General features: G+C 46.5%; 1 protein-coding gene across 2 annotated transcripts in view; it reads left to right on the top strand.

Annotated features, from left to right (window-relative positions):
* CMTM7 (CKLF like MARVEL transmembrane domain containing 7) overlaps positions 1 to 22,482 on the top strand; it is a 59,343-nt gene extending 36,861 nt beyond the window's left edge. Inside the window, exons 2-5 of one of the 2 annotated variants that reach the window (XM_043967996.1) lie at positions 12,895 to 13,068; positions 16,481 to 16,579; positions 20,050 to 20,131; positions 21,881 to 22,482. In XM_043967996.1, the coding sequence (XP_043823931.1) occupies positions 12,895 to 13,068; positions 16,481 to 16,579; positions 20,050 to 20,131; positions 21,881 to 21,894 (369 nt within the window). In that variant the 3' untranslated portion in view covers positions 21,895 to 22,482. Of the gene's footprint in view, positions 1 to 12,894; positions 13,069 to 14,679; positions 14,880 to 16,480; positions 16,580 to 20,049; positions 20,132 to 21,880 lie in introns of those variants that run through there. The other variant, XM_043967997.1, reaches the window with a different exon arrangement.
* Positions 22,483 to 25,689: the final 3,207 nt, after the last annotated feature.

The raw sequence follows: 25,689 nt of genomic DNA, 5'->3' as shown, positions 1-25,689 counted from the left end.
AAGAGGGACAGACCTCTTAGATTCTCTGTGACTTGAGTCACCTAGAGACTTTCCCAGGGTCATGCTAGTGGGAAGTATCTGTGGGAGAATTTGAACTTGGGTTTTCTTAACTCCAAGGCCCCCAAGTATCACAGTTTTTATGACATCTATAAATATTGATTACACAAATGTAATTTTTTTTTCAGGGCAATGAGGGTTAAGTGACTTGCCCAGGGTCACACAGCTAGTAAGTGTCAAGTGTCTGAGGCAGGATTTGAACTCAGGTCCTCCTGAATCCAGGGCTGGTGCATTATCCACTGAGCCCCCTAGCTGCCCCCTCCCCAGATGGCTTTTTAAAAGAGGGCTGGTGGGGGCATCTAGGTGGCTCAGTGGATAAAGCACCAGCCCTGGATTCAGGAGGACCTGAGTTCAAATCCTGCCTCAGACACTTGACACATACTAGCTGTGTGACCCTGGGCAAGTCACTTAACCCTCACTGCCCTGCAAAAAAAAAAAAAAGCCATCTAGGGAAGTTTGAACAAAGGCTCCCCTCCTCTTCCCCCCCCCTCCCTGTCATAAGAAGATGTATTCAAACTCACTCTTGGAAGCTGGATGGTGCAATGGATGAAACACTATGGCCTAGAGTCAGGAACATCAGACTCAAATCCAGCTTCAGCAAGTTACTTAATCTCTGTCTGCCTCAGTTTCCTCATCTATCAAATGGATATAATAACAGCATTCATCCCCCAGGGTTGTTGTGAGGATCAAATGAGATATTTGTAAAAAAGCATTTTGTTAACTTTAAAGCAGTATATAAGTGCAGTTATTATTATTATTATTATTATTTAGTTCTAGAAATGGAAGGGACCTCAGGTACCACCTAGTTCAACTCTCTTATTTTATAAAGGAGGAAAGCAAGGCTCAGGGGGGTGGTCACATAGGGAGTGACACTAGAGCTGAATCTCCAGCCAGCCCAGGGCCTCCCCCTCCAGGGCCCAACTGCTCAACACTGATGGCCAGAACAGGACAGCATCAGGCTAAGGACGGTGTGCTCCTTGTCACTCTAGCTCGCTCACTCTCTTTCTCTCTCTCTCTCTCTCTCTCTCTCTCTCTCTCTCTCTCTCTCTCTCTCTCCCCCAAATTCAAACTCCCCCCTTCACAGTGAGGTTCCTGTTCCTCAGACCAGACACCCATGGTAGCATACCTCAAGTGCTAAGAAAGGGGAGGCCCCCAGGATGTGGGCTCCCTTACTCATAAGGCCTAAAGCTGAGACCCTGTCCTTCCTCATTTTTTACACCAATATGGGCTGGGGCATGTTGGTTACTTTGACTAAACTGCCTTTTGCCCCTGATTTTTTATTCTTTATTCAAAAGACTGTCTTTCTGGGTAGTGGAACAGGAGGCATGTAATGGGAAGCGAAGAAGAGGTAAAAACAAAAGATATTGGCACAATATAGCGAACAGGTCCTGGATTGAAATCCTGCCTCTGACACTGAATACCTGGGTTCTCTCCTCTCTGTGAGCCTCAGTTTTCTCATCTATAAAATGAGACAGACCACGCGATTTCTAGGGGCCCTTCCAGCTTTAGAGCTATGTTCTTATTGTGATCTAGTAAAAGAAAATATGTTTAAAGATGGACATGAGTAACTGTTATATGTCTGATGTGTGTCCTGACAGCCTCAGAATTACATTTTCTAGAAGGCTGGGCAGCAACAACCCGGCCCGGGTTCTCAGCTCTGGATTCCCTTTTCCTCATGGCTTCCATGCCTGCTGACCCCGCTGGGGCAGGGCACCGTCCATCTGTGTGCTCCTCCTAGCGACTTGGCAGAATAAAGGGAAGCAAGTATCCAGAGGAGCAGCTCAGGATGTGGGGCCCGATGCCCAAATTAGCTCTTTGTTCATGCCGTGGACAGCTGTGGCTCTTCAAGTGTTTGAACCACGTCCTGGACACCAATTAACAGGCTGTGCTGAGAAACAACCTATAGACCTTGTACACGCCGTCCCTGCCTCACATATAAAGAAAGCATCTTGAGAAAGGGCTTCCCCTCTCTCCCAGGTCTTCCTCTCCACTACCCCAGTGGTTCCCAGTCTCTCATCTTGCTCCCTGAAGTCACCATTGGATCTGTGCCAGTCTTTGGGTCTTCTAGACAATCTGTGGTTTAGAGATAAAGAAAGGGAAAGATGACAAAAACAGAACAGCTTCAGAGAGTCCATTCCCCCTTTCCCCATTTCCCTCTTGCCCCAGATCCTTTCATCATCCCACTCTCTCCCACCTTTACTCCAGTCTCTGATAAAGAGGTGACCTTTCTCCTTACCAAGGCCAATCCCTCGATATGCACCTTCTATCCTATCCCCTCCCATCTTCTCCATCATAGAGGCACCACTAACCACTACCATCCCATCTCTAGTCTTATCTTTCCCTAGGTTCTGGTTCCTTCCTGAGTATCTGTAGAACTTAAGGTAAAAAATGCAAAAGAAGCCAGAGAATGGAAGGAACAATGGATGGAGGGATGGAAGGATGGATGGATAAAGGGAGGGAGGGATGTTGTTTACTGAGGAACTAAGGAATGGTGTTGAATTTAAACTCTGTTTACTTCAAAAAAGGAAAGGAAAGTAACTTCAAGGACAAGGAAGTCCTCCTATTTTTAACTGCCCATGGAACATCGCCCCTTGACACTGGGCCCCCTTCCTGTTGTAATATCATAGTTCTCCTCCTCAGTAATGTTGGGGGAGGAGTGACAAGGAGATGTTGGAGAAGCTACCGAGGTATAAGTATTTTTTTTTTAAGTGAGGCAATTGGGGTTAAGTGACTTGCCCAGGGTCACACAGCTAGGAAGTGTTAAGTGTCTGAGGCCAGATCCCAACTCAGGCACTCCTGACTCCAGGGCTGGTGCTCCATCCACTCGCCACCTAGCTGCACCCCCCCCCCCAGGTATAAGTATTAAAGCAGAGGTGAGAGGATCATACTTCCTAGGACAGAGAGTTAGAACAGGAACCATAGAGATCATCATTCAACCCCTAGTTTTTTTAAAAGAATGAAATGTTATTGATAATTTTTATATCATCTTAATATCTGAATATATCCTTTCCCCCACCCAGGGGGGACTATCCTTTGGAACAAAGAATAAAAAAGAAAGTGGGGGGGCAGCTAGGTGGCACAGTGGATAAAGCACCGGTCTTGGAACCCCTGAGTTCCAATCCAGCCTCAGACACTTGACACTAGATGTGTGACCCTGGGCAAGTCACTTAACCCTCACTGCCCTGCAAAAAAAAAAAAAAAAAAAGAGGGGGAAGAAAAAAAAACCAAAACAGTTCAACCAAGACATCAAACAAGTCTGAGAGTATGTGCTGTTGTCCATACCCATAATCCCCCACCTCTGCCAAGAAGGAAGACAGGTACTTACTCTCATCTCTTCTCAAATAGGATCATGGAGCTAGAAGTGAAAGGTCATCTCACCCAACCACTTCATTTTACATATGAGCAAACTGAGGTTGGAGATATGAGGTGATTTGCCTAATGTCTCTGAGGCCAAGCTTGAATATTTTAACTACACATCTTTTCCCCAGCTCCCCTCTTTTGCAGTGGGGGGACCCGAGGCCCAACTATGTTAAAGAAAGTGCCTAATTCCCATAACTAGTAAGAGTAGGATTTGAACCCACATCCTTTGACTCTAAATCCAGAGTTCTTCTCCCTAAAGTCTGACATAATAACAGGAATAGCTGATATCTAAGTAACACTTTAAGGTTAAAGTGCTTTGTGTACGGTACAGCATTTAATCCTCACAACCTGTATATGGGTTATCTAAAGGCTTCACTCCCATTTTGGAGATGAAGAAACTGAGGCTCACAGAGATCAAACTAATTGTCCGGGGTCACCCAGGTGCTCCCGGCATGTCTGTCTGGAGACCCTCTGCTGTGCCACACTGGCCTGGTACCTTGGGCTCCTTCTGATTTCTTTGGTGCCAGTGTTTTCAGAGGCCTGGTCAGGGACCTAAAGTCCCATCAAAGCCATCTGGAAATCAAGATGGCAGGAAGAGTCAAGGGTATGCATCCATCTGGGCCATAGAGACCACGGCCCTCAGAGTTGAAAGAGACCATAGAGCATGTGTGGTCCAACCCCATCACTTTAATGAAGGAGGAAACTGAGGCTCACTCAAGGAGGCAGTTAGTGTCAGAGAGAGGTTGTGAACTCTGCCCCACTGCAACACTCTTCCCATTATACCATAAAACCCAGGTCTAGGACAAGAAGGGACCCCAGAGGCCAGCATTCTCCACAAGCATTTTTTTTTTTTAATTTTGGGGGGGCAGCTAGGTGGCACAGTGGATAAAGCACCATCCCTGGAGTCAGGAGGACCTGAGTTCAAATTGCCTCACTAAAAATAAATAAATATTTTATTTTTGGTGGGGCAATGGGGATTAAGTGACTTGCCCAAGGTCACACAGCTAGTAAGTGTCAAGTGTCTGAGGTCGAACTTGAACTCAGGTCCTCCTAAATCCAGGGCTGGTGCTTTATCCACTGCGCCACCTAACTGCCCCTCCACAAGCATTTATTAAGTGCCTGCTGATTGCCAGGCACGTAGTTAAGGCCTACAGATACAAAGAAAGATTTAAAACCAGTCCCACCCTCCGGGAGCCTGCTGTGTAATGGGGGAGACCAAATGCAAATCACTCTACTGAGAAGACATAGACAGGGTTGATGGGAGGTAATTTCAGAGGAAACTACTGCAGTAGCAGTGAGGGGGGAGGGGGAACACTGGGGCCTCTTGCGGAAGAAGGTGGGGTCTGAGCTTCTAGGACAGACTCCTCATTGGACAGATCGGGGATCTGACACCCCCAGGACTCAGGTGTCTTGACCAAAGTTCCCTAGGTCACTGAGGCTGCATTTGAACCCTGCTCATTGTAGGTGCTGTCTTAGAGTTTGTATTTTTTTATGTAAATAGTTTGGGTGTCGTGGTTTCACTTAGGATATGTCCCCTCGTTTGGGTTGTTCATTTGATCAACCATTTGTCGAGGTAAAGTTGGTAATAATCACTTTGTTTAACAATGAGTGAGGAGCCGAGGTGCTAGACATGGAGGTGATGGTGGGTCGGCATTCAAATTATTTGACTGTAAATAGTTTCATCTTTCATCACTGCCTTTTTTTTTTTTTTTGAAGATCAGCTATTCTAACTACAAAGTGTGATCAGGGAAAGAGGACTGGGAGTCAGGAGGTCTGGGTTCTAGTTCTGGCCTCCAAATTAGTTTTGTGACCTTGGGTGAGTCCATGTCCTTATGGGTGAAAAATGAGGGGATTGGATTAGATAAACTTCAAGATTTTTCTTGCTCTTAAAGTGTGTGACTCCCTTTTTCTTCCCCCATCTTCTCAAAGCTTGTCTGAAGCACCTGAGAAGACCTTGTTTATGGGGCTGGAGTTTACCTGGGCACACTTAGGTAGCTTCCCTGTCTCACAGATAGGTACACCCATTAACCCCCCACCCCAATATCAGAGTTGAAAGAGGCCTCAGAAGCCATTGAGTCTAACCTCCTCATGTTACAAATGAGAGAAACCTCAATTACCCACTGAGGCAAAGTAACTATTATTAACCCCTTTTTACAGTTGAGGAAACTGAGGCAGAGGATAGTGACTTGCCTACGGTCATAAAGCTATTAAGTGGCTGAGGTGGGATTCGAACTCGGGTCTTGCCGATTCCAGGCCCAGATCTCTATCCATCCACCAGCCACAAGATTTTTCTTGACATCCAGCCTAAATTGGCTTCCTCTCGGTTTGTGCGCTGAGAACTGACAGAACAAGTCTGAGATGAATTTAAGGCAGTTTGGATTACTCCTAGAAGGGGGTAGGCTCCAGAAACTGGAGGGGGTATAGAGAACATGGGATTATGGATTCACAGATGGAAGGGCGTGCCCATTTTATGGATGAGGCCCCGAGAGGGAAGTATCTAGTATCTCATTTGCTTAAAATCCCACATATTTGAATATGCAAATATGCAGTGGGACTGTGGGAGGAATTAGTAACTTCTGTGCTGATTCTTGATGTGGAATAGGCTTGAAGTTTCCCCAAGTCTTTTTGAAAGCATAATAGGGTTTTCCCGATAACAACTCCCCCTCAGCAGAGCACAGACCTCACAACCACCAGGATTTACAGATTTGACAGGCGAGAAAACTAAGGTGCATAGGGGCGGGTGGGGTGGGGGGGTCCCCCTGGGTTGAGGGTCACACAGCTATTCAGTCTCTCTCTATTTTGAGATTCCAAATTTCTGTCAAGCCTCAGTTTCCTGTTCTACAAAATGGGGATGTTGGACTAGATGGCTCTGCGGTCTAAGATCCTAGGATTCCACACCCCTGCAGACAGAGGCAGTTTTCATGCACCTCAACACAGAATTCAGTTAAATCTGAGAACTTAACAAGCTTGTCCTCCCCTGGCCCAAGTTACCTCATTCATTGGCCTCTGTGTGTTTACAAATGCGCTTTGTTCTTTCCTCCCAGGGCTCTCCCAGAAAGTCTGTGGAGGCTTTACCTGAGCCCCTTCTGCCCTCCTCCCTGGGTTCCACCCAGCGGCCCCTCCTTCGGAAACTCCATCCTGAGGCCAGGATGCAGAGGGAGAGTGACCTCATTGTTCCTCCCTGCTTCTGAACCAAAGGCATCTGGTGCCACCTTCAGCCAGAGAGAAGCACCTTGGGCCCGTTGGGTGCTGGGCACAGGCTTTAAAGGCAACAGGTTCCAAGGGAGGCCACTGACTGATTTCTTGGCCCCCCAAGCTGGAGTCATCTGGTGAGACTCATCCCTCCTCAGCATGAAATGGTTCAACCCTCCCATTTCATAGACGGGGAAACGGAGAATTCATCCCAGAACCAGATATGGAAAGTGATGATTTAGGGTGGGGAGAAGATGCATGGTGGATCTGGGCCCCACTAGATACAGGTCAGAACACAACCCCATACTTTTGAATGGACCGGCCTCTGAGGTCCCTCATAGCTCCATCTATGACTGTCTGCCTCAAACCTTGCTCCAAAATCTGGCCTGTTCAAACAGGGCTCTTCTTTGCCGATAGGAGTATGAGACAGTCAAGGCCAATGTCCTGGACCAAGAATCACAGGCTGGGGAGCTGAGATCTTGGCGTAGCCATATTCTGAATTTCACCCTGCTTGACAGACTCCCAAGGGAGAATCTTCTCTGAAGTGTTATTAGATAATTCGGCCTCTGGTGAGAGTGAGACCGAGTTTACCTTTCCCTGGAGTAATCTGTTCTTTCTGCTGCCTCTGTTATGAGTTCTAACAGAAAGGGGAAGAAGGAGATTAGGTTCTGGGAAGGAAGCCAGAAGGGGGAGGGTCGTCCAAGGCAAGACTAACAGGAAAGTGGTGATTTGGGCACAGGTGTTTTGTTAAGTTCTTTAGATCCCTGGTCCCTGTGGATTTCATCAGTGTAAGAAATTCTTCCACCTTCTCTCCTAGTACAATTGCCTAGGGTACTAGTGAAGTGACTGGTCCAGGGTCACACAATTAGTCAAAGACAGGAATTGAACCCAGATCTTCCTGACTCCGAGGCGGGCTCTTGACTCTATTTGGTATTATTCCCCTTAGCATTAAGTAGTGCTTCACACAGGTCTGTAATTATTCTGGAGTCTCCCCCAGGGACGTACATCTTTCTGGACTCCCTCAGTACAGAATTTCTGCCCTGGTTTTCCACTGTTCACTAGTTGTTGTTTATCCTTTGTTCTCAAAGAGGACTGGGACATTGGGAGGTGGTGTCAACTTGCAATGAATTTAAGTCAGGGAGGGCTGTGATTCTCTCCTTCAGAGCCATCCGGGTCCAGTAGCAAAACATACATCGGTGACTGGAGACAGCCTCAGATGTTTGTCCAGGGTGTCGCACAGCTAGTAAGTATCTGAGATCACATTTGAACTCAGGTCCTCCTAGCTCCAGGGCCAGTGCTCTATCCACTGGTTCACCCAGCAGCAATGCATTTCAGCCTGACATTTCATCCTGAGTTAGGGAAGAGCTAACTTCATCATGAAAAGAGCATTAGATTTGGGCTCAATGGACCTGAGCTGGAATCTTGACTCTGACACATCCCAGCTGTGTGACTCTGGGCAAATCACTTAACCTCTCTGTGCTGGCTTCCCTATCCATCAAGTATGATTTGCTTTACTTGCCTCTTGGGGTTGTGAAGATGGTGCTTTATAGACTTCCAGGTCACTATTAAGTATGCACTAAGGTCCTCCTGAATCCAGGGCCAGTACTTTATCCACTGTGCCACCTAGCTGCCCCCAAACCCATACATTTTTAAATGGATAAAATAAAATACAGGAGACTATATGGGAAACGAATTACATTGAAAAATAATTATTTTTTAAATGATTTGAAGTTCATGGACTCCCAGGTTGAGATAGCGACTCTAAAGTCCCTTCTAGGTCCCAATCTGTAATCCTGTCATTCCATGGTTTAACTCCAAAGGTCATACTTCGATGAAAAAAAATGAGGAAGGGAGGTAAGAAGCATTTATTGACCACTTACTGTTTGTTAGGAACACAGTAAAATAAAAAACAGATTTCACTATGACAGAGAAGGACATTTCCTAGGGACCAGGGGCTTTTGTAAGGCTAAAATGGATGACTTTGCAAGGTGCTGGCTAATCAGGATGCAATAGAAAATCACTGAAAATGTTTGAGCAGAGATAGCTAGGTGGCGCAGTGGATAAAGTACGGGCCCTGGATTCAGGAGGACCTGAGTTCAAATCTGGCCTCAGACACTTGGCACTTACTGGCTGTGTGACCTTGGGCAAGTCACTTAACCCTCATTGCCCCGGAAAGAAAGAAAGAGAAGAGAAGAGAAGGGAAGGAAGGAAGGGAAGGAGGGAGGGAGGGAGAAAGGAAGGAAGGAAGGGAGGAAGGGAAGGAAGGAGGGAGGAAGGAGGGAGGAAGGAAAGAAGGAAGGAAGGGAGGAAGGAAGGGAGGAAGGAAGGGAGGGAGGGAGGGAGGGAGGAAGGAAGGAAGGAAGGAAGGAAGGAAGGAAGGAAGGAAGGAAGGAAGGAAGGAAGGAAGGAGGGAAGGAGGGAGGGAGGGAGGGAAGGAAGGAAGGAAGGAAGGAAGGAAGGAAGGAAGGAAGGAAGGAAGGAAGGAAGGAAGGAAGGAAGGAAGGAAGGAAGGAAGGAAGGAAGGAAGGAAGCAAGGAAGGAAGGAAGGAAGGAAGGAAGGAAGGAAGGAAGGAAGGAAGGAAGGAAGGAAGGAAGGAAGGAAGGAAGGAAGGAAGGAAGGAAGGAAGGAAGGAAGGAAGGAAGGAAGGAAGGAAGGAAGGAAGGAAGGAAGGAAGGAGTTTGAGCAAAAGAATGCCGTATATGTGGACCTGTACATCCCTCCTTTGCTCAAGCGTCTTCAAGGATTTCCTCTCACATCCTGATTAAATGACAAACACCTGATTAAGTTGCAAACCTCTTCTTGACCTTCAGTTCCTTCTACAAGCTGTCCTCTAGCCTTATCTCATACTGCTCCCAGAATCCCAGGCAGAGGGACATCCTCAAAGGCTGACTGTCTAATGGAGCCCACGCTGGAATAAGAATCCTGCTATAAAATCCCTGGCAAAGCCCAAAGGGCGATAAAGCTGTGCATACCCTTTGACCCAGCAATCCCACTTTTAGGTCTTTTGCCCAAAGAAATCATGGAAGGGGGAAAGGGACCCACATGTACAAAAATATTTATAGCTGCTCTTTACGTGGTAGCAAGGAATTGGAAGTTGAGGGGGTGCCCATCAATTGGGGAATGGCTGGACAAGTTGTGGTATATGAATACAATGGAATACTATTGTGCTGTAAGAAATGATGAGCAGGAAGAGTTCAGAGAAACCTGGAGGGTCTTACGTGAGCTGATGATGAGTGAGATGAGCAGAACCAGAAGAACATTGTACACAGTATCATCAACATTGAGTGTTGACCTACTGTGATGGACTATATTCTTCTCACCAATGCAATGGTACAGAAGAGTTCCAGGGAACTCATGATAGAAGAGGATCTCCAAATCCAAGAAAAAAAAAGAAAGAAAGAACTGTGGAGTATAGATGCTGATTGAACAATATTATTTCTTTTGTTTTGGGTGCTGTTGGTTTTTTTTTTCTTTCTATTTTGAGGTTTTGCATCACTGCTCTGATTCTTTCTCTTGTAACAGGATTAATGCAGAAATAGGATTAATGTTATTATGTGTATATATATGTGTGTGTGTATATATATATCTATATGTATATGTATAGAGATATATAGATATAACCTATATCAGATTACCTGCTGTCTAGGGGAGGGGGGAGGGAGGGGAGGGAGGGAGAAAAATCTGAAATTGTAAAGCATGTATAAACAAAAGTTGAGAACTATCTTTACATGTAATGGAAAAAATAAAATACCTCATACATTAAAAAAAAAAAAAAAAAGAAAAAAAATCCCTGGCAAAGTGTTTAGCCAGCTTGGAGACCTCTAGTGAGAGGCATTCCCCACCTCCCAAGGCAGCCCAGCCCCTCTGGGATGGCTCTTAACTGCAAGGCCAGGTTTACCCCACACCCAGCCTCTATCTCCTTGGGCCAGGTTGTGAACGTCTCTGCACTTGGTGGGGACATGCTGGGGTCTCTTGAGTTCCTACAAAGTTGATGTATCTCCTCCCACCCTGGGTAGAAACCCCTGGGCCTCCAGTTCCCGGAGCTGAGCCACCAGCTTAAGGGTGGCACCAGAACAAATTGGAGAGGCCTTGATACAGGCCACAGAGCCCAGCCACATGCTGTGATTCAGTGGCCAGCCCTGGCAGTTTGGGGGATGGGCGTGTGGCCCACATCCAGAGCTCACTCTGCTGCAAAGGAGTGAAACCTTGTCTTCGGGGGTTTTGAAAAGCCCCAAGGTCTGAATCACTATTTGATTCTGGTTGGTTGACTGAAGAGGAACTGAGAAGTGAAGCATAGTCCCAGTATGCAGGAGCAATGGGGGATAGGCAAATATTGAGGTGGGCCCAGTCTCAGAATCGACATTGGTTTGTTTTGACATTCAAGTACAAACTAACCCCCCAATAAAACACCGTGTGTGCTCGTCTCAGGTTGGCCAAAGGGCTCAGTGAGACCCACTGGGGGGCCTGGGGTTGGCTTGTTTCTCCCAAAGGAGGGACTCTGGAAGATGCCCTTCACCATCAGTCACTTGCACCAGAGCTGGGTCCCTTGGGTAAATTGTGCTTTACTGAAGAATACCTTTTTCTGCTGGAGGGAGCCTGGAGACAATGAACTGCCTCTTGGAGGAGCTGTCCAGGTTAACAGGCTTTACTAAAGGTTCTCATTATTGACACTGCACTGACTGTGTCTCCTGATTAATCATATTCATCTTGTAATGGAATGTGTTAGTCAGTAAGTCTTTTTAAGCACCTACTATGTGCCAAGCACTATGCTAGGAGACTGTAAGCTCCTTGAAGGCAGAAACGGTTCTTGCCTTTCTTTGTGTCCCCAGAAGCCTTGATAAAATGCTTGTTGGCTTGTCTAGTATTCCCACCCAAAAGTTATGGGTTCAAATCCTACCTGACACTTGCTATATATAGCTATGACCAAGGGACTTAACCCACCTCAGCCTTAGTTTCCTCCTCTAAAAAATGTCAGGGGGTGGGGGGTTGGAGTCAGCGACCTCCAAGGTTCCTTCTGCATCCTTTTACTGTCATGATCCCCATTAGTAGCCTGGTGAAGCCTATGGACCCCATCTCAAAATTGTTTTTAAATAATTGAAAGAAATGCTAGATGTTAGCAAGAATGTGCTTGTCCTTTTTTTTTTTTCATCCAAATTCACAGACTCTCTGAATCCACAGAGGTGGGGGACAGTCTGTACCCCCAATTAAGAAATACCCCTGATTAAGAACCTGTGCTCTCTAATTTGGAACTATGCCCAAATGTCCATAGAACTGAGCATACCCTTTGATCCAGCAATACCACTGCTAAGTTTATATCCCAAAGACATCCCCTAAAAGAGAAAAAGACCTGTTGGTACAAAAATATTTATAGCAGCTCTTTTTGTGGTGGCTAAGAATTGGAAATCAAAGGAATGCCCATCCATTGGGGAATGGCTAAACAACTGTGGTGTATGTGGTGATGGAATATTTTTGTGCTATAAGAAATGACAAGCAGGATGGTTTCAGAAAGGCCTGGAAAGACTTGTATGAACTGATGTATAGTGAAAGTGAGCAGAACCAGGTGAATGTTGTGCACAGAGACAGCAATATTGTTTGATGAAGAACTGTGAATGACTTGATTATTCACAACAATACAATGATCCAAGACAATCCCAAACAACTATTGATGAAATATATTACCTACCTCCAAAGAAAGAACTGATATTGATGGAACACAGACTTAAGCATGCTATTTTTCACTTTCTTTCATTTTTTTACTTTTAATCAAGCTTCCTTGTACAAAATTACAAATATGGTCATGTTTTATATAATCACACATGCATAACCCATATCTAATTGTTTGCCACCTCAGGGAAGGCAGAGGGGAAGTAGGGATAATGGAACCCAAAACTATAAATAAAAATGTTCATTATTTAGAAAAAAAAAAAAGAACCTCTGCTCGCAACCCATGAATCAGTGATTCCAAGCTACTTAACCTTGCTACAGTCAGTAGAATGTAGCCTCCTTGAGGGCAGGTCCCCATTTGTGGGTTTTTTTTTTCCTTTGTCCTCTCAGCCTCAGAGGCATTTAATGTACGGTTGTTGAAGAAAGTGGTATGGGTTCTTTTTCCCATAGCAGCAGTGAAGATGAAGAGACTCTGAGAAGGGGAAGTCACTTAGTGTTGGGGCAGGACTGAAGCTCAGGACTCCTGGCCCACCTGAGTCCAGAGTTCTCTCCACCACATCAGTGTGAAGTGTATCTCCCTTTGGGAGAGATCTCTCCAATCTCTGCATCTCTTCCCGCAGATCTCCCTCCTCATTGCCTTCATCTGTGTGAAGAACTCCTTGTGGACTGACTATAGCGCATACAGCTACTTTGAAGTGGTCACCATGTGTGACCTGCTGATGATTCTCATCTTCTACCTGGTCCATCTTTTCTGCATCTACAGGGTGTTCACCTGTATCAGCTGGCCACTGGCGGTAAGCAAGCTAGTAGCATGCAGCTGGGAGCTGTACGAGTCTGGAGGCTCTGCCTGGTAACTGGCATGGGAGGGAGGGAAGGAGACAGGGAGGTGATCCCATCATCTTTCCAAATGTTGTTTTGGTTTTTTTTGTCCCTTAATTTAGCACCTGTTCTAAATTGTCCGTTGCCAGTGATTGCCTCTTGCTGATTAAGGAAAGATCTCATGGCTGGTAGGCTTGTACCCCAATTTCCATCCTATAGTGCTTCAAAACAGGCTGAGAATTTTAGGGGGGAAGGTGATAAAAAAGCCCATTTGTAACACTCTCCTTGTGACTTGAATGATCAGTCAATAAGCATTTATTAAGTGCTTACTATGTGCCCCACATTGTGCTAATCTAATTGTATCTTAGCTACAAAATAACAGGTAGAGACAAATGGTGATGGCTAACTTTTTAAAAACTGATAGACTTAAAAAAATATGTTTGAAAAAATAGAAACAAAGGGAAACATTTTTAAATGTTTAAATGTGTGGGGCGGGGCGGGGGGGGGGGGGGACACAGCACAGTGTCTAGATAGTGCCTAGATCTCTCTACCAGAGAGATGATAGCAGTGTTTCCCAGGCCTGGTTCATTGATGCCTCAGAGCCTTATTCATCATCACAAGGCTTCTTTCAGAATGTCCTTAATAAAAGTCAATCACGGGGCAGCTAGGTGGCGAAGTGGATAAAGCATCGGCCCTGGATTCAGGAGTACCTGAGTTCAAATCCAGCCTCAGACACTTAACAGTTACTAGCTGTGTGACCCTGGGCAAGTCACTTAACCCCTATTGCCCTGCCAAATAAATAAATAAAAGTCAATCACCAGGGGCAGCTAGGTGGCGCAGTGGATAGAGCACTGGCACTGGATTCAGGAGTACCTGAGTTCAAATCCAGCCTCAGACACTTAACACTTACTAGCTGTGTGACCCTGGGCAAGTCACTTAACCCCAATTGCCTCACAAAAAAAAAAAAAACCCAAAAAACCAAAACAAAAAAAGTCAATCACCAAACTTGTATGGAGCCTGCCTTTGAGCCAAGGTCCCCTAGGAAAGACTCTGGGGCTTGGAGGGGCTTAACTCAAAGTTTTAAATTGATCACTGAATCTATAGATAGATACCATAATTGATTGAAACAGAGGCATGACTCTTGCCTGGGAGCAAATAGTGTTGGTGAACATATAGACTGTTTCATTCTTTCTATTACATAGTGCCTGGCTCACAATAGGTATTTCATAAATGCTTACTGATGAATTAATCTCTGCTGAATCTATAAGAGTGCAGTGAGCTCCCAAAGCCACCGGCCAACATTTCTGGTTCCTCCTTGTAATACCAAAGTATCACACTCCTTCTGGCTTCCCTATTGTCTGTGTGATACGTATATGAAAGTACAGAATAGGGGTGATAGTGGAGGGGGTGACAGGATAAGGATGTCAGTCAAAGCCAGTCACATGCTCTGTCCCTTCTTGCCTTCAGTTTTTAATTACCTAGGAACTCTGTTCTTAATCTCTCTGAAAGATTTATGTCTGTTTTCCTTTTCTGCTTTATCTCTTCCTTGTTCTTTCTATATTTTCTGCTTTTCCCTCATATCTTAGTTTCTTAGAGGTTGCTGTTCCACACCACCAGTCCCTGTTTCATGCCACCCTCTATCCCATCCAATGTGGGTGTTTGGTTCCAAGGAAGAAGGAGGAAGAAGAAGGTGTGATCAATGTTTCTAATTATGGTGAAATAAATTTTTGACACAGTCCAGGACTTAATGAAAAGTGTTTGGAATTGGGAAATCCAATGGACCATGACAGAGCATTAAAGAAGAAACTTGCTCCTTTAGTAGGCTCAAGAAAGGCAAAGTCCCCTTGATGACACATTAAAGTTGTCCACTTGGAGATGAAAGAAAGCCATTCTCAGAATATCACTGCCAGTTTCAGGCACCTCCTTTTAGGAGAGGCATTTCTACATTGATGGATCTCCAGAGAAGTACAACCAATATAGTAAAGGACCTACAGGTCATAAGATAGAATAATAATAATAATAATAATAATAGTAATAACAATGAATCATCATAACTCCCATGAGTTTCTAAAACACCATAAGGCTTGAAAAGTGCTTTATATCTATTGTTTCATTTAATCCTCCCAGTAACCCTGGGTACCTGATGCTATTATTCCCATTTTAGAGATGAAGAAACTGAGACCTAAAAGTAGTTAAGTGACTTACTCAGGGTCATATGACCAGTCTTTCTCTGAAATGGGATTAAAAATTAGGTCTTCCTGACTTCCAGCACTCCTTGCTAAGCCATGTTTGGAGTTCTTTTTGAAGGAAATGAAAATTTTAACTTGGAGCATTGAGATGATGAGGGAGTGGGTCATGATCACCATATTTAGACTCAGACATTTGAAGAGTTATGACAAGGACAAAGGATTAGCTTTACTCCGACCCAGAAGGCATGGATGTTACCAGAGAGAGAGATTTAAGCTAGACACCAGGGAATACGTCCTAAGAACTGAAGCTGCCTCCAAATGGCCCATGAGCTCTTCAAGCATAAGCTGGTTGGCCCTTCAGCAGGCCTAATGTAGAGGGGACTCTTGCTCAGGTCTACATTGGCCATCCATTTCTGGGATTCAGCATAAACACGGGGGAGACAGGGTGAGGAGCATCCTCTCTGAGCCGAGGAGGAAGACACCATTGGCCCATGCTGAGGGCTTCACAGGCAGCAGCTGGTGCCCTTCTAAGTTCTGTCTGAGGTTCCTCTATGATGTCCTTTCACCCTGGCAGTAACTATGAGTTAGGTGCAGCTCTCATCCCTTTTTACAGATGAAGAAGGAGCCAGGGGTCTAAACCTGGAGAGGACAGTGTGGCAAAGAACCTTGAATTCTCCCTGTTTCAGCATACTGGCGGCTGCTGGACTCCACTGGTTCTTTGTGTTCAGTGACAAGAATTAGGGGCATGGTTAGCCTCCTTCAAGATCCTTGTTCATCCAGGAACTTTTTCTAAAGGCAGAAAAGACCCAGAGCTGCAAGGGACCTCTGCCCCCTGGGAATAAAGTGCCTTCCTTGAATGTTTTAGCTGCCTGGAGACAGGGAAGGGGAAGGAGGATCATTTGTCATTCTCTGCAAAGCCAGCATTGTCTTCAAGAAGCAGTTGTTGGCCATTCTCTTGATGAGTTGAGTTTTAATTCTGTCCCCTTTCCTTTTCTCCCCTGAATTTTCTCCCTTTGCTCCTGGCTTATCTCATGTAGTACCTGAAGAGGGCTGTCCTGCAGTCAGGGGATGAGTCCCTCTCTTGGTATTCATTTTTCCTCATGCCACAGTTACCCCACCCAACACCCCATGAGCAACACCCTAGGGAAAGACCTTCTGGGCCAGCCTCCTCACCTCTCTGCCTCTTTCTCTCCTCCAGGAACTTCTCCATTACTTAATTGGTACCATCCTCCTGCTGATTGCATCCATTGTGGCAGCGTCCAAGAGTTACGGCATAGACGGCCTCATGGCCGGAGCGGTGAGGAGACTCCCCTTGGCAAGCACCCCAGAGCTCAGACGCTCTCCTGCTCCCTTGGCCTGGCACAGCTTGAGTTTCCTCCCTTCCTGTGGATAGCAGGAGCATAGATATAGAGCTTAAAGGGACCTTGAGGCCACCTACTCCAACCCCATCCTAGAAGCATCCTTCAATCCAACTGTCTCATTTTACAGATGATGAAACTGAGTCAGAAAACAAGTGACTCACCCAGGGTCACACAGTTCCTCAGTGTTATAAGAATCATTTGAAACTAAGTCTTCTAGACTCCAAATCCCACTCTCCATAGTCAATAGTCAATAAATTCTATTGTCAACTATTAAGCACCTACTATGTGCCAGGCACTGTGTTGCTAAACACTGGGGATACAAAAAGAGAAGTCTGTCCCTGCCCTCAGGGGGCTCACAATCTAACCTGGGGGGATGGGAGGGGAAGGAGGAGAGAACATGTGCAAACAGGTATGTACAAATCAAGCCATATATAGGATAAAGAGGACGTACATGGGAGGGAAGGCACTAGAATTTAGAGGGATTGGAAAAGGCACCACCAACAGCTAACAGCCACCACAACAAAAGCTCACATTTCTAAGGTTTCCAAAATGCTCTAAAAGTCTATTACCTCATTTGAGTCTCCCAGAGGCTCTGGGAAGTTGTAGCAAAAAACCAAGGCTTAGAAAGACCAGGTGACTTTTCCAGGACAATGTCACATGGCTGGTGAATGTCATGTCATGGCTTGTTCCTGATTTAAGCCCGGTAGCCTCTAAGATGACAACAAACAGGATTTTGCCCCTTACTTTAAGGTTTATAGAGCACTCTTCATATATGATTTCACTTGAATCTCATCCAACAACCTCGGGATACTATGGTCATCCCCATTTCACAGATAAGAAAACTGAGGTTCAGGCAACTGGCTCAGGGTTACATCACACAGGTTGTGCATGGGTGGGCTTTGGACTCAAATCTTCCTGACTTTCCTTGAGCAGCCCAACCCACCCTGCCTTTCAGCCCTACCAAGCCCTTGCTATATAGGAAGCCCTGGGACACAAGTCACATCCAAGGCTCTTAAGGCTATCCTAAGCACTGGACCTTTGGGAAGAGCTTGGGTAAGACAGCAGGCATCTAGGGGACAGAGTGAACAGAATTGGAAACAGGAAAACCTGAGTTCAAATCCTGCCTCAGAACTTGCTCACTGAACCTCTTCCACCCTCAGTTTCCTTAATGTAAAATCATAACAGTACCGACTTTACAGGGTTATGATGAGGATCAAATTAGATAATAGAGGCAAAGTGTTTCATAAACATCTATCATCTATTTATATATCTATCATCATGATCATCATTATTCCCCCTGCTTGTGAGGGCCTCCTCTCTCATCTGGGGTAGACCAGACCCCGGGAACAGTTAGTAGAATAGAATGATGTAGTGATGAGGACAATTGAAGAAGACCCCAGCTTACAGTGAGCTCATTATGTAGACAATTCAAGAAGAGAAACACCCATAATGATGGGATTGTAGGCCGATCAATAAGTGCCAGAGGACTGGAGGAAGGGGTGGGGTACCACTTGCTGGTGGTGACAGCTGCTCAGGACTGGCTCCGCCTCAGGCCACTGAAGGGCCAGCATCCCAAGATGGGCTTGGTGCATCTGCTGCCCTAGGGCCAGCCTCGCCAAGCCCAGAGATACTAACAGCTGGCATTTATCCAGCCCTTTGAGGTTTGCAGAAAACACTTTCTCTCATCTAATTTGATCTGTGTGAGCACCCCAGCAAACTCATCTATAAAACGAGGCACTGGATGGACAAGGCAATCACCAGTTCTGACATTCACGCAGCCAGCTAGTCACCCTGGTGTTTGTGTGGCTGCTCTGCCTTATAGCAGGGGCACCTCCAGAGTTCTGTTTCAATCCAGTTCCAGGTCAGGAGGCAACAAAACAACCCAGGGGATTGAAATGCTAAGCACTAACTCCATGGCCTCCCTGAGTCTTCTGGGTCCTGAGATCTTGTGGGCCCCCTTCATCCCTCTTTCCCTACAGTGGATCCTAGGGGCTGAGGGCATCCTTCCGTTCATTCATTTAATTGTCCACCAAATAACCAAAGGTGTGAGCTGGAGGGGATTCTGGGGTCCAACCCCTTCACTGGAAAAATGAGGAAAAGAAAACTGATTTACCCAGGATCACCCAGCTAGAAAGACTTAATTATAGTGCTCAATTTGTTAAGCTATTTGTAGGGCCTACTATGTGCCAGGCACTGTACCAAACACTTTTTACAAATATTATCTCATTTGACAACAACCCTGCAGGGTAGGTCCTGTGACATCTCCATTTTACAGATGAGGAAACTGAGGCAAGCAGAGGTGAAGTGACTTGGCCAGGGTCACACAGGTAGTGAGTGTCTGAGGCCAGATTTGAACTTAGGTCTTTCAGATTCCAGGTCCAGCACTCTATCCACTGAGCCACCTATGTCCGAGTCTATCATTCTCATTATCAATTGAACAGAAAAGGTCTTCCATGTTTTAAGAAGGATTATTGGAAAGACTGTGTGCCACAGCAGATCAAAAAATCTGGAAGAGCCAGGGTTAAGTGCTGCCCCCGCTGCTTATTGGCTGTGTGACTCAGAGGAGGTTAGTGAATAATTTCAGGCCCTTGAGGCAGCCCTGGGAAGCCTCTTGACCCCTTCTCAGAATAATTTTTCTAAATGCAGAAAATAAATTACATCGGATTGCAAAGGAAGCCAGTTATACTAAAATTATTATTTAAAAACTATATTTAATTAATGGACCCCAAGTTAAGAAGTTTTATCTTGGGGGCAGCTAGATAGCGCAATGGTAAAGCACCAGCCCTGGATTCAGGAGTACCTGAGTTCAAATCCAACCTCAGACACTTGACACTTGCTAGCTGTGTGACCCTGGGCAAGTCACTTAACCCTCATTGCCCTGCAAAAAAAAAAAAGTCTTATCTTTATCTGCATTATGATAGGAGTTCCTCATCAAGATTTCCTTGTGCTGATCTGATTAAAAACACACACACACACACACACACACACACCCACAGGGGCAGCTAGGTGGCTCAGTGAATAAAGCACAGGCCCTAGAGTCAGGAGGACCTGAGTTCAAATCTAGCCTCCAACACTTGCCGCTTACTAGCTGTGTGACCCTGGGCAAGTCACTTCACCCTCGCCCCACAAAACACACACACACAGAGGTTCCTAGATTTAGAACATAGGACCTCATAGGTTATCTAGTGCCAGCTTCCCATTTTACAGTTAAGGAAACTGAGGCCAGCCAGATGAAGTCTGCCCAAGGTCATCTCACACTAAGTGACTGAGCCAGGATTTGCCCCTGGGGTCATTGGGGTGATAAGGCCAGCATCTGTGCCCCAGAAGTCTGGGAAGCACCTCAAGGCTATTTCACACCAGAACCATTGAGCCTCTTGTTGGCCTCTCTTTTTCTTCTGGTCCACAGGTCTTTGGCTTCCTGGCTACTTTCCTATGCACAGTGAGCATCTGGTTATCCTACAAGATCTCATGTATAAACCAGGCCACAGGTGAGTGAATGCCCACTTCTTGGCACAAAGAAATTTGCTAAAGACAAGTGTCTCTCTGCATCGGCAAGAGCTCATCCTTCTGTCATGAGGAGAATGGGGTAGGGGTTTTGGGGTAGGGGTAGGGGTCCTTAGAAATTCCTCTTTAAAGAATTACACCCTCTTGCACACAAAAGCAGTTAGATTAAGATGGTAGTTTATTTAGGAGCAAGGGAAGGGAAAGGAAACCAAGAGAAATCCTTGGACTTCTCATGGGGAGAAAGGCATAGAGCTCGGCTCTGAGATAGCAATCTCCTGGAGCAGGAGACTGGCAGAGGATTGATGGGGGAGGTGACCATCTGACTGTGGAAAGTTCCCTTAGTGAGGGAGGACCATCCCCCACTGGTGGTGACTGGGGGAATTGGGTGAGGGGTGGAGGACCCTCCCCCACTGGTGGTGGCTGGAGGAGTTGGGTGAGGGGTGGCTGCAGATCTCCCAAGTCTTCTCTTCAGGACACAAAGGAAGCAGCCACACCTAATCTTATCACCCCAGGGTTGAGGGAGACTAGAATGAAGGGTGGGAGTCAGTTGAACTGATTCCCCTTATCTCTCTAGGCATGTCTGTCCCCTGGTTTAATTTTTCAAGGAGAAGGTTCTTTGACATGCCCCAAGAGAACTGGGATACCCTGGGCCCATAACACTTCCAGGAAGGGATGGGTCAGGGTCAGGAAGGGTTTTAGGCTGCTGGCCTCCAGCTCAGCTTGAGCTCAAAAGGATTTTGAGTTGTGAATGGGCAACTTTGTACCCTCCTGCCTGCCCTCTTTCCTACCCCAAGAAGCCCTTGATGAGCTAGAGGCTGGGGTGGGGTGCCAGGCAGCTGCTCCCCAAAATTTCAAGTGAGTTTAAGATTATTTAGATTTTGTCATTTTTTTGTTTTTCTTTCTAAATGTGAATATTGTTTTTACATCCATTTCCAGAGATATCCTATCCCTCTCCCCTCCACTGTAAGCCATCCCTTAGCAGAATAAAAGAAGGAAAAACCAGTTCAGTTAGTTAACCAACACATCAGTTGAGTCTGACAGAATATGCTTCACTCCACATCTATAGTCCCTCCCCCCTGCAAAGAAGAGAATTTTTAAAGGCTTAGAAGGCCTCAGCTCCATGAGCAATATTCTCCCCTACTATCCATTAGCTTCCGGGCTCAAGGATTAGGGGCCGGAGGGTAGGGATCAATATCAAGGATGATAATAATGTGAGATCTACGACTCACTCTCCATAGCTCATCACAGTTTACTAAAAGCACTTTTCTCAGGGCAGCTAGGTGGTGCAGTGGATAAAGCACCGGCCCTGGATTCAGGAGGACCTGAGTTCAAATCTGACCTCAGTCACTTGACACTTACCAGCTGTGTGACCTTGGGCAAGTCACTTAACCCCCATTGCCCTGCAAAAACAAACAAACATAAAAGCACTTTTCTGAAAAGGCCATGTGAGGTAGAGAGTTTAGGAATCGTTCTCCATTTTTCCAGAGACTAAACTGAGGTTGGGGAGGGTTAACCACTTGCCCACAGCTATAGTCAGACCTTCGACTCCAAGCCCAGAATTCTTTCCCCCATATTACGGTGTGCCCCCTCTTTGTGTAAGAGAGCTGATGTGAGCCCTCAGGTATTTCACGAAGCCAGGCTGTCACTGGTGTGGGCCCTCCCTCCCCCGCTGCAGATTGAGGATGGGTGCTACCCTGGTGGCCATCCGACCTGACTCTCCTCTTCTTCCCCAGCTGCAACTGTGTGATGGCGTCACTAGGGATGCCTCATAGCCCCTGGGAGGAAGAGCCCCCGTGGGGCCGAAGGGGAAGCCAGCCAGGATGACCAGCCGTCATTGGCGCGATGAAGAAAGGCCTCTGAAGCAAAGGTTTGGGTGCCAAAGTTCTGCCTCGGAGGATGGAGAGGCTTCCCCCACCCCTTCCTGGAGTCCTGCCCAGAAGGTGGTTCCCCAAGACTCTTACTCCAACTTTTCTAGCAACAGCCCTGCCTCTTCCTGGGAGTGGGATGGACTGATGGGACTGGACTGGAAGCCGAGACTCAATCAGCCCTTCTCCCCCTCTGCTCTGTGAAACCTCCACGGGTTCTGGGTCTCCAGCAAAATCCAGTCCCTGTCTGATGTCAGCTTTCATTCATTCTGACAAAGGGTCTCAAAGGTTCTGTAAATCCTGTTGTAACCCTGCCCCCCTCCCTAATTTATCTGCTATTGTAAATCCACCCTTGTCCCTGTCCAGCTTGCTTAAAGGGAGATCCACCCAGATAAACACTGTCCAACCAGGAGCAACCCCTGTGCCTCATTTCATTGTCCCTGCCTCTTACAAAGCAAAGGAGGTGAAACATAAACCGGGCGGCTCACTTGGGGAACAGATCCCAGGTCTCCAAACTTTAGTTGGTGCCTCCCTTTGGAACTGTTTGTCCCTGTACATGGTTGGACTGTTTCCCCCAATGGAATGGAAAGTCCTTGAGAATAGGGGCTGTTTTTAGCTCTTGTCTTTGTATCCTGAGCCTAGCAGTCTGGCATGTAGTAGGTGCTTGATAAATGCTCCCCAGCCCAGCTCATATCTCACCACTGCCTCTTATCACTTCCTCACCTCAGGCTCAGGGTCTCTAGGGTCCTTTCCAGGTCTATGACACCCTCCTATGACCTCCTCCTTTGTAAAATGAGAGGATTGGATACAAACTCAAAGAACCCTCCTAGCTCTAGAATGATCCCATGACTGGAGGCTGGTCACCAGGGTGGCCACATAGTGCTCTGTGTTCTAGCCATAACTAACCACTCTCAAGGCCCTTTAAGTCTTGGAAGAGTCAGGATCTCGGTGCAGGGTGAGATTTCTCATGGGGACAAAAAGCACAGATCTTTGACACACATGCAGGTGCCGGGGGTAGGCCACGTGCATACAAAGATGAACCACACAGCCATTTGTCTCAAGCCCCAACTTAACTATAAACTCCTTCAGAACAAGACCTGTGACCAATTCATTAATCTCTTTTGGACCTTCAGCAACTAGCTCTGGGCCTTGCAATCAATCAGTGAGCATTTATTACCCATTTACAACACATTCCAGGCTAGGGTGGTGCAGTGGATTGAGCACCTGGCCTGGAGTCAGGAAGACTCATCTTCCTAAATTCAAATCTGGCCTCAAGCACTTACTAGCTGTGTGACCCTGGGCAAGTCACTTTACCCTATTTGCCTCGGTTTCCTCATCTGTAAAATGGGCTGGAGAAGAAAGTGGCAAACCCCTCTAGTATCTTTGCCAAGAAATCCCCAAACGGGGTCAGGAAGAGTCGGGCACGACTGAAACAGCTGAATAGCAACATGTGCCAGGCATCCGTGCAAAGAGCTGGGAACACAAAGAAAGGTAAAAACAATATGGCAGAGCCAGGAACACAGCAAAATACAGCCAGAGGTGATGGGAGGTAAATCCCATGGGAAGGCAGTAGCAGCTGGTGGGGACCAGGAGGCGTCTGCAGAAAGGTGGCCTTTGAAATGAGCCTCCAAGAAAGCCAGGAATTCTAAGAGGCAGAAGCAAGGGAGGGAAAGGCTGCCAGGCATGAGGGGCAAGACCGTGCAAAGTTCTAGAGGTGGGAGATGGATTATCATGTAGGCCCCTATGGCTGGACCAGAGAGTGAGTGAGTGCAAGGATGGAAGGGCAATGTGAGAAGACACAATGGCCTTTGTGCATTAGTGTATATGACCACTTAGCACAAACACAGGTATTCCTGGTGTAAGAGACAATGGAACTTACTAGCTGTGTGACCCTGGGCAAGTCACTTAACCCCCATTGCCCTACAAAAACAAAAACAAAAAAAGAGGCAATGGAATCTGAGCCTGATGGACTGTTGTTCAGTCATTTCAGCCCTGTCTGACTCTTCATGACCCCATTTGGGGTTTTCCTGGCAGAGATCCTGGAGTGGATTGCCATTTCCTTCTCTGGCTCATTTTACAGATGAGGAAACTGAGGCAAACAGTGAAGTGACTTGTCCATGGTCATACAGCTAGTGTCTGAGGCCGGATTTGAACTCAGGAAGATGACCCCGGGCCCCATACTCTGTCCACTGTACCACCACCAACAAAAATGTTTCATTTGATTTGGAAAGTGCTTCAAATGCCAGAGTTTATATTTGATTCTAGAATCTTAGGTCAGTGTTGATTGACTTGGTTTGCTTGGCCACATGCCTAGTTCCACCTAGAGGTTTCAGTATGAGAGGGAGTGATTATGAAAAACCAGAACTGAAGAAAGAAAACCCTCCAGGCAATTTGAAATTCATCATTGGACTTTATTGCCTAGTGTCCCCATGAAGCTGTTGGTGGCTCAGTCCTTAATGTCCCCACTGGTTTGATACCTTTATCTCCCCCCTCTCCCTCATCCCCTTTTGGGAAAAATCTCTGCAGAGGCCAAGTAGATAGTGATAGAAATGTTCCTTCAAACTAGAAATTGCCTGCAAGTGGACCGTCCCAGACTGTGGGAGACTCTTCACTATTTTCAAGCCAACATTAGCATTTCTGAGTCTTTGTTGAGCCCATGATCTGAGTGGAATGATTGCCCAAGCCCTGTCCATCCTCCCCGGGCCCCCGTGTCCCTACTGGCCCTAGCTACCCTCCATCTTGCCTCAGGATCCCCCTAGTCAAGCAAGCTCAGCCAGCCAGCATTGAGAGGAAGGCCCTAAATTGCTTATTTAGAAGCCAGGGTACTTGAATAGTACTGAGCTTCCCTTCTGAAGCAACAGGCTAGGATTCTGAGATTCTCTGCGTCTCCCAATCAAACAATTCCAAGGGCTGAAATGGATACTATTCCAACACAAAATAATCCATCACTTCAAAAATCGATCCTTGCCAGCCGTGGCCAGTGCGCCACACTTGCTGAAACACCGTCTAAATTATGCACGACTTAAAGAATCAGAGAAATCAATACTTAATAGACCAAGGAGCATTATTTCAAATGCTAAACCATCTGGCTCCTTCACCAGCCCCCCCCCCCCCAACAAGCTTTTTCTAAGATATGGGCTTTGCTAGGATTTCATTCAGGGTCACATCCATCTGATCTCTCTGAGAGATTAAAAACCCAGGGGCGACACCACCGGCTTCTATGCCACAGAGGGTGCCAAGCACCTTTATTTATGGGCACCCAGAAAACATCTGAGGAACTTAATTAAGAGGGATTGCCTTCCACGTTGGGGAGATGATTAGGAGTGAGGTGGGGAGCCTTTGTTGCCTTTTTGTAAGGAGCAGGTCTGGGGTTCCACATTCTCTTGGGAACTCTGTCCCTTAGAAGGCTGGGGGGTGAGTTCATAGTCTAAAGAGCCCTGAAGCACAGACAGGTTTGGAAGAAGTTTTGTGAAGGATGAGATGTCGGGGTTAGAGAAGAGCAGTGGGTAGTTGGGAAGAGATGAAAAGGAAATACCAGCTGTGCTCCGAGCTCTGTCTGGCACCTTCCCTTGTCTGGACTTAGATGACCGTGAGACCTTTGGTCAATAATAGGGTTTCCCTATTAGAGTCTAGTTTTACACCAAGTAACACAGAATTCCTGCACCTGCAGCACAAGG

This window comes from Dromiciops gliroides, chromosome 5 (genome assembly GCF_019393635.1).
Source record: "Dromiciops gliroides isolate mDroGli1 chromosome 5, mDroGli1.pri, whole genome shotgun sequence".
Classification (NCBI taxonomy): domain Eukaryota; kingdom Metazoa; phylum Chordata; class Mammalia; order Microbiotheria; family Microbiotheriidae; genus Dromiciops; species Dromiciops gliroides.
This window is presented reverse-complemented; position numbering and strand designations above follow the sequence as displayed.